Raw genomic sequence first — 12940 nt, 5'->3', positions numbered from 1 at the left:
TCAGGGAGCCGATGTGGAATTTCCTGCCCGGCCGGGCGCCCCTCCTGCCGCCCCCCGCCCGGCCGCGCACTCTGCTTCCGGCCGCTCTCCCTGCGGCCGCACCCGCGCCCGCCCGCGCCTGCCCCGCGCCACATGGAGCGCGCAGGGTCCCGGGGGGCCGGGCCGGCGCGGCGCCGGGAAGCCGGGGGGCCGCCGCCGCCGCCGCTGCTGCTGCTGCTCTGCTTGCTAGCGGGGCCCGCGGCACCCCAGGAGCTGAACCCGCGCGGCCGGAACGTGTGCCGCGCGCCCGGGTAGGAACCCGGCCTGGGTGGGGGCGGAGAGGGCAGGGGCTCCGTGCGCCCCTCGCGCCGGCCCTGTGGACGTCCGTCTTGGCCCCGGCCGGGCCTCTACGCAGACCCCAGACTCTCGACAGCTCGGGGGAGGCTGGGGGGGTGCAGTGGGCGTCCGAGGGTGACACACGGTGTCTTGGGTGTCAGCCCTAGACCGGGGGGCCGGGCCGGGCTCTCCACGATGCAAGCTGGCGGGGTGGCGTGTTTGCAAAGGCCCGGGACGTCGGGGGTCCAAGCCCGAGGACTGGGAACCCGGAGGTCCGGCGGCTGGAGAGGCTCAAAAGGATAGATGGGTCTTGGGCAGAGCCGTCGCGGGTGGAGGAGGGCGGTGACAGAGGCGGGCGCCCAGGGGCCTGAGCTCTGAGCGGACCTCAGGTGCGAGCAGGACAATGACGTGCAAGGGGGTCGGGCCGACGCCGGGGGCCCCGCAGAGCTGGGCGCCACGAGGAGCGGGCTGAGGGCCACTATGGGATAGAGGGAGGAGAGGACCTTCTGGAGGGCCAAGGGCACGGGGTGAGCGGAGGACCTGGCTGGCCGGTCAGAGGCCACGACGAGGTCAAGGGCAAACCCCTCTCCCCGCAACACCGGGAGCTCAGCGCTGCGGGTGCCCAGGCGGGTTAGGGTGAGTCGCGCGGGCGGGACACGAAGGGGCTCCGGGCCAGGTCCAGTCTGGAGGCCCGTGTGGGGGCGGCGCAGGGGTGGCAGCAGACAAGGGGCTGCAAGGGGGCTGCGCGGGGTTTCCGAGCTGGGATCCCGAGGCGCGCAGACCCCTCCCCGCCGCGAGCCCCGCCTCCGGAGCGGGAGCCCGCCTGGCCCGCCATCTGCTTCGCATCGACGCCGCGGCTGCCCTGCCGGCCTCCCGGACCCCAGGAATGCGGCGGCGGCGGCGGCGGCAGCGGCAGCGGGCGGGGCCCTCGGGGGGCTAGGGGGGCAGGGCGCGATCGCCGGAGCTGTCAGTGTGCCCTGGCTTCCCCAAGGGTGTGTGTGTGGGTAAACCCGCGCTGTACGCCCGGCCCTCCGCTGTCTCCAGCCCAGAGACCTCCCGAGGACGCCCTTGTGCACCCAGCCCAGGGCCCGGGTTTGGGTTTCCTAGCCTGATGCCGCCCCTCTGTCCTCTATGTGTGGACCTGGACACATCTCTGAGCCCGCTTTCCCCTCTGTCAAATGCTGGTAGAGTGACTGCAGTCCTGTGGGAGCCACTTAATGGGAAGCATCACCGCTCTGGGCACTGCCCACGCAGGGGCTGGGCCATCCTGTCATCACTTTCTGAGGTCACCAGCTACCACTAGTGGGTCCTTTCCGGAAGCGGGAGGATAGGAAAAACTCAGAAAGACTGATTTGTGTCTTTGAAAGAATGGTCAGGGATGGGAGAAGGGTGGCCCTTCGCAAAATCCTCTCACTCTCTGCCATGCTGCCTCTCTATCTCCATTTAAATAAAACAAAATAAATAAAAAGTAGCGGAAACACATCTCCCCTTCCCCCATGGAGCAGACTTGACATTCAGCAAGTGCTGTGGCCAAGGTGTCAAGTTGAGTGTTGCTTCTTTTAGGGTGATCTGGGGAGACCCACCACCAAGAAGTGATGAGTGGGGTCCACTTGAAGGAGAGGAAGTGGTGCCCACGTTGGAGTCCGAGACCTAAGTGCAGATGGCCTTTTGGAAAGGGGATAGGGAGAAGATACATGACAGAGGGAGGTGGGCAGTGGAGAAGCCACAGGGTGTCTGCGCACTGTGTGTGTGTGTGTGTGTGTAGGGGTTAGGCTTTTTCTCCGAGGTTACTGGCCACCCCTGCTGGGCTGGGGGCGGTTGTGGGGGTGGAGAGAGGTGGAGACTTTACATAGAGGAGGGCCAGAAGTTGACAGTCTTGGCTGCCAGTTGGCCAATGAACTGGGCCCAGGAGGTTGAGCCAGTTAGGATGTCAGGAAAATCCCAGGAGAGTCATTGTGGCTCTCACAGGCTAGACAGGGCAGGGGAGAGTGGCCCACCCATCCCACACTGGGTTTGGAAGGTGAAGCAAAGCATTTCTCTTTCTCTCTCTTTCTTAAATTTATTTTATTTATTTATTACTGGATAGAGACAGAGAAGGGAGGGGTAGATAGGGAAAGAGATAGAGAGACACCTGCAGTTCTGCTTCACCACTCCTGAAACCGGATCCTTGTACATTGTAATTAATGTGTGCACTTAACCAGGTATGCCACCACCTGGACCCCAAGCAGAGCGTTTCTCTACTGTGGTATATGCTATGATATGAGGAAGTGAGCTGGGCACAATGAGGCATACCTGAGAAGGGGGAGACTGGCTGGGGGGAGGCTAGGAATTGGCTTGGAAGGAGGAGGAACCTACTGGAGGACTCTGAGGCATTGCTACTGTCTTGATGGATAAGCTTCCTAAGGAGACTAGTTTGGATAGGAAAGAGCCAAAGAAGGCAGCAACCATAGAAGGGAAGGAGGGTGGGAGTCAGGAGCAGTAGGAGAGCCAGCCAGCTTTTAAAAATTATTAGAGAGAACCAAAACATTACTTTGGCACATGCAATGCCAGGGATTGAACTCAGGACCTCATACTTGAGAGTCTAATGTCTTATCTACTGTAGCACCTCCTGGGCAGCTGGGTCATACTTGGAATCCAAATAGCTTTTTTTTTTGGCTCCAGGGCTATCGCTGGGACTGCTCTTGGGGGCTATTTTTTTCCCTTTTGTTGCCCTTACTGTTTATCGTTGTTGTTATTGCTGTTGTTATTGGATAGGACAGAGAGAAATAGAGAGAGGAGGGGATGACAGAGAGGGGGAGAGAAAGATAGACACTTGCAGACCTGCTTCACCACTTGTGAAGTGACGCCCCTGCAGGTGGGGAGCCGCAGGGCTCGAACCAGGATCCTTTCACCAGTCTTTGCGCTTAGCCCAGTGTGCCACCACCCAGACCCCAGCTTTGTTTTCAATAACAGTCATTAATAAAGGTGCAAACCGGGAGTTGGGCGGTAGCGCAGTGGGTTAAGCACAGGCAGTGCAAAGCGCCAGGACCGTATTAAGGATCCCGGTTTCAGCTCCTGGCTCCCTTCGCAGGCGTTGAAGCAGGTCTGCAGGTGTCTATCTTTCTCTTCCTCTCTCTGTCTTCCCCTCCTCTTTCCATTTCTCTCTGTCCTATCCAACAACAATGACATCAATAACAACAACAGTAATAACTATAACAATAAAACAACAAAGGCAACAAAAGGGAGTAAATAAATAAATATTAAAAAAAAAAAGTGCAAGCCTTCTGCTGGACATTAGCCTGTGGGCTGGTTACCCCTGGGGCCTTGCCCAGTGCTGGTGCATCAGGTCACCTTTCTCTGCCTGACTCTCCTAAGACCTTAACCTCTACTTGCAGCCCATCCTGTCTGCCAGCCCCTCCCTGTAGGAAAGGTGTCTTGCAGGTTCGTTCTTCTGTTCCTGACAAACAAACATGGTTTCAACCTGCCGAGGTGTGTTAGTTCTGCTAGGGTAGGACCTGGTGTCCATTGTGCTGACCTGGCTACCTTAGGGACTCCCCAGAGTCTGCTTAATAAGGGGAGAAAGTCTTGACAGATCTTAGTTCATGCCAAACACTTGACACTTAGTTCTCTTACTCCGATGAGGCTCATGGGCCTCATTTTGTAGATAAGAAGACTGAAGTTAGAAACAACTTACCTTCCAACTGCAGGAGCATCCTGTACCTTGGAACACCAAATAAAAGCTAATGGTTCTTTCCTTTCTAAGTATAATAGATGCTCTGATATCTCTTTCCTCCATGCCAAGTCTCTCTCTCTCTCTCTTAAAGATTTTATTTTTTATTAATGAGAAAGATAGGAGAGAGAAAGAAGCAGACATCACTCTGGTACATGTGCTGCCAGGGACTGAACTCAGGACCTCATGCTTGAGAGACCAATGCTTTATCCACTGTATCATCTCCCAGACCACCCTCTATGCCAAGTCTTGCTCTGGAGTCTTCAGTTTTACTCTTCTTTCTCTCCTGTAGGACTCCCCACAGTTCCTTGACCTTAGGCCCAGATGGTTATCCATGTGTGTCCTGGTGCTTCCAGACCTGGTGCTGTTCAGGTCTTGTCACATCTGGATGTTCATCTGTCTGGATTCCCCCACCCTCCACCTCTCACCCCAAGGAATGCTCTAAACTCAGGAGCTGGAGCCTATTCTGGAAGGCCTATACCCAGTCCCACTTCACTGTGCCCCTCCTGGGACACCTAGTGTCTCTTATGTCTGGTGGGTGGACAGGAGGGCACAGAGGAATTACACTGAGAGCACCAAGGCTCGTGGGACACTGGGGAAGCTGTTAAAGATGAGCTCTATTGGTGGTCTGTCCTCTACTGCCGCCCAGTGTCTGTATGGGGAATTAGTACCTTTTTCTATTTGCTGGAAGCATCTTCAACCTAGAATAGTGCCTGGCACAGGGCAGGTTCCTGGTAATCCCCTACCCCCTGTAGAGAGACCAGATGAGAAAGTTTGTGAGGATGCACCGGGAAGAGGATTGTGGAGGGGTGCAGGAAGGAGCTAGGACTCCCAACTTAGGCGCCCTCTCTCCCGGCCTGCAGCTCCCAGGAGCCCACGTGCTGCGCTGGCTGGAGGCAGCAGGGCGAGGAGTGTGGGATCGGTGAGTGGGGCATCCTCGGGACCTAAGGGTGGGCTGCGCAGAGGAGGGGACAGCGTGGGCGCTGGACGCGCGGCGACTTGGGCCTCTCTCCTCCGCAGCGGTGTGCGAAGGCAACTCCACGTGTTCGGAAAACGAGGTGTGCGTGCGGCCGGGAGAGTGCCGCTGCCGCCACGGCTACTTCGGTGCTCATTGTGACACCAGTGAGCAGGGGTCCCTGCGGGTGCTGTGTTGCAGGGCGGGACCCTGGGGAGAAGGACCCGGCTTGAGCAAGGGGGGCGGCACCCTGGAAGAGCGGGGCTTGGGATAGGGGCGGGGCCTGGTCCCGGATGGAGCTCCAGCTTGAGGGCAACAGTCACCAAAGGTGGGACTTGGGGGTAGGAAAAAAGGACAATTTCCGTCTAGGTACCCGCTCCCTCTCGAGCACCCCTGCTTCCAGCCCTCATTGCCCCCCCCCACCCCCGCGCAGAGTGCCCGCGCCAATTCTGGGGCCCCGACTGCAAGGAGCTGTGCGTGTGCCACCCGCACGGGCAGTGTGAGGACGTGACAGGCCAGTGTACGTGCCACGCGCGGCGCTGGGGAGCGCGCTGCGAGCACGCGTGCCAGTGCCAGCACGGCGCCTGCCACCCACGGAGCGGCGCGTGTCGCTGCGAGCCCGGCTGGTGGGGCCCGCAGTGCGCCAGTGCGTGCTACTGCAGCGCCACCTCGCGCTGCGACCCGCAGACGGGCGCGTGCCTGTGCCACGCTGGTTGGTGGGGACGCAGTTGCAACAACCAGTGCGCCTGCAACACCTCGCCCTGTGAGCAGCAGAGCGGCCGCTGCCAGTGCCGCGAGCGCACCTTCGGGGCGCGCTGCGAGCGCTACTGTCAGTGCTTCCGCGGCCGCTGCAACCCAGTGGACGGCACGTGCGCCTGCGAGCCGGGCTACCGCGGCAAATACTGCCGGGAGCCGTGTCCCGCGGGCTTCTACGGCCTGGGTTGCCGCCGCCGGTAAGCGCGCCCCCGCCCCCACCTACCGCCCCCCCAACCGTGGAGGAGGGCGGACCCCTAGTCGATTCGCGTTCTTTCTGCAGATGCGGCCAGTGCAAGGGCCAGCAGCCGTGCACGGTGGCCGAGGGCCGATGCCTCACGTGCGAGCCCGGCTGGAACGGCACCAAGTGTGACCAGCCGTGCGCCACCGGTTTCTACGGCGAGGGCTGCGGTTCCCGCTGCCCGCCATGCCGTGACGGCCATGCCTGCAACCACGTCACTGGGAAGTGCACGCGCTGCAATGCGGGCTGGATTGGCGACCGGTGAGCCGTCCGAAGCCGCTCCCCACTCCACTCCCTTTCTCGACATGCATTCCACTGTGGGTTTTGGGTCCATTTAACCGCGTTTTCGTTGATGTCCCCTTTCTGAGGTGTGAGACCAAGTGCAGCAATGGCACTTATGGCGAGGATTGCGCATTCGTGTGTGCGGATTGTGGCAGCGGCCACTGTGACTTCCAGTCGGGGCGTTGCTTGTGTAGCCCTGGTGTGCACGGACTTCAGTGAGTGGGGACCCCCGAGGGGACCTAGGAGTACACACCCGACACAAGGTTCCAGTGAAACCTCAGCTTCCACTGTGTAGGCTAGGGATGTGGGGTCCAGACTTATCCCTCAAGCTTGACCCCAATTACCCCAGCTAGAAAGTGAAGCTGGGGCTGGTGGGGTAGGCAGTGGAGCACCTGGTTAAATACATTAATGAGTGTGCAGGGACCCAGCTTCAAGCCCCTGGTCCCACTTGCAGGGAGAAAGCTTCACGATAATGAAGCAGTGCTACAGGTGTCTGTCTCTCTATCTCCCCCTCTCCTCTCAATTTCTGTCTCTATCCAATAATTGCATATATATGTGTATACACACACACACACACACACACACACACACACACACACATATATATATATATATATATATATATATATATATATATATATATGAATAAGTGACAGCAGCAGGCTCTTTGGTGCCATTTCCTGCCCTGGTGTGAAGTTGTACTCCTCAGAGAAGGGTCAGGTGGTCAGTTCAGTCTGTGATCAGTGGGGCTCCTGCAGTTCAGAAGTGAACACCACCAACACGGTGGGTCCTCCACTTACAGACAGAGACCTGTTCCTTTACCTATCTACATGAGTCAGCCCCAAGAATGAGCACTACAGCCAGGTGACTGGCGGGTCCTAGCCCGCAGACCCCCTTCATTCCAGACACACATTCATTTCCAAACTGCAGGCCATCTGGTGTGTGCCAGGAGGTGGGGAGTGGGGTGGGCTTCAATCCCTAGAGAATGTCTCCAGAACCAGTTTTGCTATCAGCAGGGGCGAGGGCGGGAGCCATCTCCCTGACCCCACGCCCCTGCAGCTGTAACCTGACGTGCCCACCTGGACTCCATGGCGTGGACTGCGCCCAGGCGTGCAGCTGCCATGAGGACTCATGCGACCCAGTCACTGGTGCCTGCCGCCTGGGTGAGTAAATAAGGAGACACTGGGAGTCGGGAGGTAGCGCAGCAGGTTAAGCGGGTTAAGCACAAGGACCAGCGGAAGGATCCAGCCCCCAGCTCCCCACCTGCGGGGGGGGGAGTCGCTTCACAAGCAGTGAAGCAGGTCTGCTGGTGTCTTTCTCTCCCCCTCTCTGTCTTCCCCTCCTCTCTCCATCTCTCTGTCCTATCCAACAATGACGACATCAGTAATAACTACAACAATAAAATAAAAAGGGCAACAAAAGGAATAAATAAATAAAATATTTTTAAAAATAAGGAGACACTCCTTAGGGGTGCAGGCAGGGTCATTGGGTATCCACACTGATCACATTCCCCCTTGCAGAGACTAACCAGCGCAAGGGAGTGATGGGTGCTGGAGCGCTGCTCGCCTTGCTTCTTGGTCTGCTGCTCTCACTGTTGGGTTGCTGTTGCGCATGCAGAGGCGAGGATCCAGTGCGTCGGTAAGGACCCGCCACGTTCCTCCCCCCTGGAGAGTTCAGAACAGTGTTTTGATGTCTTTTAACCTGAGGAGGGAGACCTGCCCTCTCCAAGCCCGCCCTGCCCCTCACTCGGGCCCCGCCCCCACAGAGAGCTATCGCTGGGGAGGAAGAAGGCGCCCCACCGGCTGTGTGGACGCTTCAGCCGCATCAGTATGAAGCTGCCCCGGATCCCGCTCCGCAGGCAGAAGCTGCCCAAGGTCGTCGGTAAGGATTCGGCCTGTGGTTGGTGGGTGAAACACATCCGGACGTAGAGGCTGCTAGGAAATAGTTGTGAAGGAATCAGTGTAGGGGATGGAGGCTTTGAATTTTGATGTGGGAGAGACTGGGAGAAAGGCAGGGGTCCCAGGTATTCAGTGTGAGCGGTCGCCATCTCTGAGTGTGATTGAGTGCATCCATCAGGGCGGGGCTGGGGCACTGTGAGGCCTGGGGACCTGCAGGTCCACCAGGGCACCTGTGCACAGAAATGCAGTGGTCCAACACCCATCCTCAGCCCTTCCCCACCTGGATCCGCTGCAGCATCCTAGCTCCTTGCTGGAATGTGGGCATGCTGGTCCCCTGAGCACCTACCCTACCTTGGTTGCCTGTGTGGCAGTGCTGCTCCTCCTCTCTGTCTGCACTGACACACACAGAGGTGTTCTCTCCCTTCCCTCCCCCAACCTTATTCCCATGATGAGGGGGCAGCAGGGGGAGTTGAAGATGGCAAAGCTGAGAGACCTGTTGGGCCACCAGTAGAATGGGATCTATAGACACAGGTGTGTGGGGGCCAGATTCTACATCCCAGTCTGTGAAACGGGATAGACTAGCCAGCTTCTGGGATTTCCTCCACTATGTGTTCTGCATTCTTGGAACCCAGGCCTGGGGCTACAGCCTGATGAGGTGGGTGGGCTGCGCTAATGGGTACCCAACCACTGCGTATTTGGACTCAAAGCTGCGCCAAGGGCCCATAGGTTCCATGCAGCATCTGAAGCATGTTTTGGAGACTTTGGTGGCCTGTGCCAGCCAGATGTTCTCTTCAGCAATATCTTTTTCCAATACCTTAACCTCTTCCAGGACCTGGGCTCTCATACTAACTTGTACCTGTGTATTGTGTTATCTCATTATTGGGTTCACCTCTGCTCAGTCTTAAGTCCTGGCTTAGTGTTGCTCTTTGGTTGAATTACTTGTGTCCCCCCCCCCACCCCCGCAGTCTTGAGTAAGGCTGGTGTGGCCAGGAGTGCTCATGAGGGCACAGACCAGAGTAGGCTGAGCCTGCTGGCAGCTTTGCCCCTATTTTTCCTCAGTGGCCCATCACGATCTGGATAACACGCTCAACTGCAGTTATCTGGAGCCACCCTCGGGTCTGGAGCAACCCTCACCATCATGGTCCTCCAGGGCCTCCTTCTCATCCTTTGACACCACAGATGAAGGTCCTGTGTACTGTGTACCCCATGAGGGTGAGTATCATTGTGCCAGAGCCTTGAAGCATGGAGGTGACCAGTGGGGGTGGACATGCAGCTGAGGCTGTCAAATAGGGTTCTGTGCTGTTTAGCAAGTCTGGGGTGTGGTCTAAGGACACTGGTGGGCTCCCATCTATAGCCACAGCCAAGTTAATTTCTAGGGGAGACCAGGTGAAGTTTCTTTGCCTGGGTAGGAGGTGACAGAAGGGACAAGAGGAGGGGGTTTTCGACATGATGTGGGAGCACACCATTGCCCGAAATTTGGACCACAAACATCAGGAAGGAAGGAGCCTGACTGGCTGAAGTTCTAAGCATTCTGCATGCCTAAAGTGACCCAGGGTAGTGTCAGAGAAGTTGAGGTTAGTGATGCTGGGGATTGAACTGGGAGACTTGTGCTTGCACATCCATTGCTCTAGCCACTACTCCACTTCCTAGATCGATTGATTGATCTCTCCCTCTCTCTTTCTCCCTTTCATTCCCATCATCATCTCCCTTTCATTATTGCTGTGATTTGATGTCTTAATGGCTCCTAGTGGCCTTTCTTCTCCTTTTTCTAAGTGAGAGAGAGAGGGAGAGAGAGGGAACCAGAGCCATGTAATGATGGGGACCAAAATCAGGACCTCATGCTTGAGAATCCAACACTATCCACTGGGCCACTTCCCAGGCCAAGGCCATTTATTCCCCTCTAAATAGAGGGTGAGAGACCAAGGAGAGACACTGCAGCAACACTCCATCAGTGGTGAAGCTTTCCTCCTGCAGGCACTCACCTCACATGTGTTGGCTCAGGGCTCCAACTCTACCCCTCCCTTGTGGTAACATGGACATTTTACAGATCAACCAACCACCTGCTGCCCCTACAAGCTTTCTTTCTTTTTTTTTTTTTTGTTTGCCTCTAGGGTTATTGCTGGGGCTTGGTGCCTGCATTATGAATTCACTGCTGTTGGAAGCCATTTTTCCATTTTGTTGTCCTTGTTGTTATTATTGTTATTGCTACTGTTGTTGTTGGATAGGACAGAAAGAAACTGAGAGAGGAGGGGAAGACAGAGAGGGGGAGAGAGACATCTGCAGACCTGCTTCACCGATAGTGAAGCAACCTCCCTGTAGGTAGGGAGTCGGGGGCTCCGAACCGGGATCCTTACACTGGCCCCTGTGCTTCATGCTATGTGAGCTTAACCCACCACACTACTGTCTGGTCCCTCAAGCTTTATTTCTTAAAGGACAGTCAACTCCTTGGAGGTGTTTTGAAGGTCAAATCTGATGTATGTCATACCTTCCTGATGTGGCTGGTGAAGGGTAGGTGGAGGCTGGGACTTCAGTGGGTGTGCCTCTCACCACTCAAGTCCTATGCCCTGCAGCTCTGAGCTATTTTTATGGTTGCTGAATGGAACAAGTCTGAATACTAAGGCAAAATAAGGCGATAGGGCACTTGTAGGGGCTGGGGGAGGAAAAGTGAGATCAGTTAAATCTTTTTGGAGGGGGTGGTGGTACACTAGGTGAAGTGCACATGTTAAAATGTGGGAAAAGTAGGAATTTAAGGCCCCAGTCACACCTGCAGAGGGGAAAGCTTTATGAGTAGTGAAACAGTGCTGCAGGTGTCTCTCACAATTTCTTTTTTGCCTGCAGGATTATCGCTTGGGCTCCATGCCGGACTATGAATCCACTGCTCCTAGAGGCCATTTTTTCCATTTTGTGTTGGATAGGACAGAAACTGAGAGGGGAGGGAAAACTAGAAATGGAGAGAGGCACCCCTGCTTCACCACTTGTGAAACGACCCTTCTGCTGGTGGGGAGCTGGGGGATCGAACCGGGATCCTTGCACTTGGAGCTACGTGTGCTTAACCCGCTGCGCCACCGCCAGTGTCTCTGTCTTTCCTCCCTTCCCCTCAATTTATCTGTCCTATCAAATGTCACTAAATGAAAAATATGGCTACCCAGAGCAGTAGGCTGAGCCCCAGCAATAACTAACAAGCCAGCCTACGGAGAAAGTGACTGCTGTGCTCTCTCCGTAGAGGCGGCAGGCGAGAACCAGAGTTCCGAGCCCCCGGCAGCCCCGAGGCCCGCGTCGGCGGAGGAGGCGGTGGCCCCGCTCGCGTCATCAGACAGCGAGCGCTCGGCGTGCAGCGCGGAGGGGCCCGCGGGGGCGCTGTACGCGCGCGTGGCCCGGCGCGGGGCGGGGGCGGGGCCCGGGGCCTGGGGGGAGCCTGGCGGCCTGTCGCTGTCGCCCTTGCCAGAGCGCAGGAAGCCACCGCCACCTGACCCGGCCACCAAGCCCAAGGTGTCCTGGATCCACTGCAAGCACAGCGCCGCCGTGCGCTCGCCCACGCCGCCACCCCCGGGCCTGGAGGCGGCGCCCAGTCCCAGCAAGAGGAAACGGACGCCCAGCGACACGTCGGCGCGGCCGGAGGAGCCTGGCAGCCCCCGCGCCCGCGCCCCGACGCCGCGCACCCCGGGGCTGGCGGAGGAGCAGCCGGCGCTTGCCGCAGCCTCGCCACCCCGGGCTCGGGCACGTGGCCGTGGGCCTGGCCTCTCGGAGATCGCCCCGGAGGCGGCCTCCATGCTGGCGGCGGAGCTGCGCGACAAGACTCGCAGCCTGGGCCGAGCCGACGGGGCCCCGCGGGAGAAGCCGGCGCCGCCGCAGAAGGCCAAGCGCTCCGTGCCGCCCGCCTCGCCCGCCCACGCCGCGTCCGCGCCCGAGGCCCCGGGCCCTGAGAGGGCGAGGGCCGGCGCGCCCGGGCCCGGACCCGGGCACGACACTCCGCGGAAGAAGACTCCCATCCAGAAGCCGCCGCGCAAGAAGAGCCGGGAAGCGGCGGGCGAGCTGGGGCGGGGCGAGCTGGGGCGGGGCGCGCCCACCCTGTAGCGCCCGTAGCCGCTTCCGCGCCCGCAGCAGCGCCCAGGCTTTGCAGCGCCGCTTTTCACCCCGCCCCGCACGCACTGGGAGGCTCCCGCGGCGTCTGATTGGCTCAGCAGCGCGGGAAGGCCCGTCCCATTGGCCCAAGCCTGGCAGGCTCCTCGCTGGCCACGCTTTTCCGGTCCAGAGAGCGAGTTGCTCAGACCAGCATGGGTCTCCACGGAGGGTGCTGTGTCAACCCTGCGCTTGGCTGGGGCTCTCCACTCACTGGCTGAGGCCAGAAGCACTTCTACCCCGGTTGCCTCTTGCCGGCCGCGGCCTGGCGCCTCTGGCTGGAACATTCTTCCTTTGACAGTATTCCAAGCCTGTTCCCACTGACCAGGCAGCTGGTTGACCGCAGCCTGAGGAGGAGGGCTGGTCTCTGCTCCTCAAGAGGCTCAGTGCCTCCAGGCTCGGCTGTCCCTCTCCTGCACTCCCCAGCCCTGGCCCTTCAGCTGTCAGCTGGTTTTGATGGCCTCCTAGCACGCCACACGTGTGGAAACCCGAGGGGCAACTCCAGTGGCCAGAGGAAATGTATTTATAGGCCCCTGGCAGGGCTGCTCCCACCCCACCAGGGTACCCCAGGATAGGCTCATCCCGTCAGGAGCTTAGCCAAAGCTTTCTCAATAAAGTGCCTTCTTGTGTTTCTGAACTGCTTCCTGTCTAAGGGGCCTTGGACAAGA

The 12940-nt window shown here is 58.4% G+C and overlaps 1 protein-coding gene across 1 annotated transcript; it reads left to right on the top strand.

Annotated features, from left to right (window-relative positions):
* SCARF2 (scavenger receptor class F member 2) lies at nt 1-12909 on the top strand. Its single transcript, XM_060193906.1, has 11 exons — nt 1-290; nt 4888-4946; nt 5045-5146; nt 5413-5932; nt 6016-6234; nt 6342-6470; nt 7315-7418; nt 7776-7893; nt 8021-8136; nt 9213-9365; nt 11377-12909. The coding sequence occupies exons 1-11, from the start codon at nt 133-135 to the stop codon at nt 12225-12227; spliced, it is 2529 nt and encodes an 842-aa protein (XP_060049889.1). The 5' UTR covers nt 1-132; the 3' UTR covers nt 12228-12909.
* The last annotated feature ends 31 nt before the right edge of the window (nt 12910-12940 follow it).

The sequence above is a fragment of the Erinaceus europaeus genome, chromosome 1 (assembly GCF_950295315.1).
Source record: "Erinaceus europaeus chromosome 1, mEriEur2.1, whole genome shotgun sequence".
Lineage (NCBI taxonomy): Eukaryota > Metazoa > Chordata > Mammalia > Eulipotyphla > Erinaceidae > Erinaceus > Erinaceus europaeus.
Note: the sequence above shows the minus strand (reverse complement) of the source record. Positions and strands in the feature narration are given on the sequence as shown.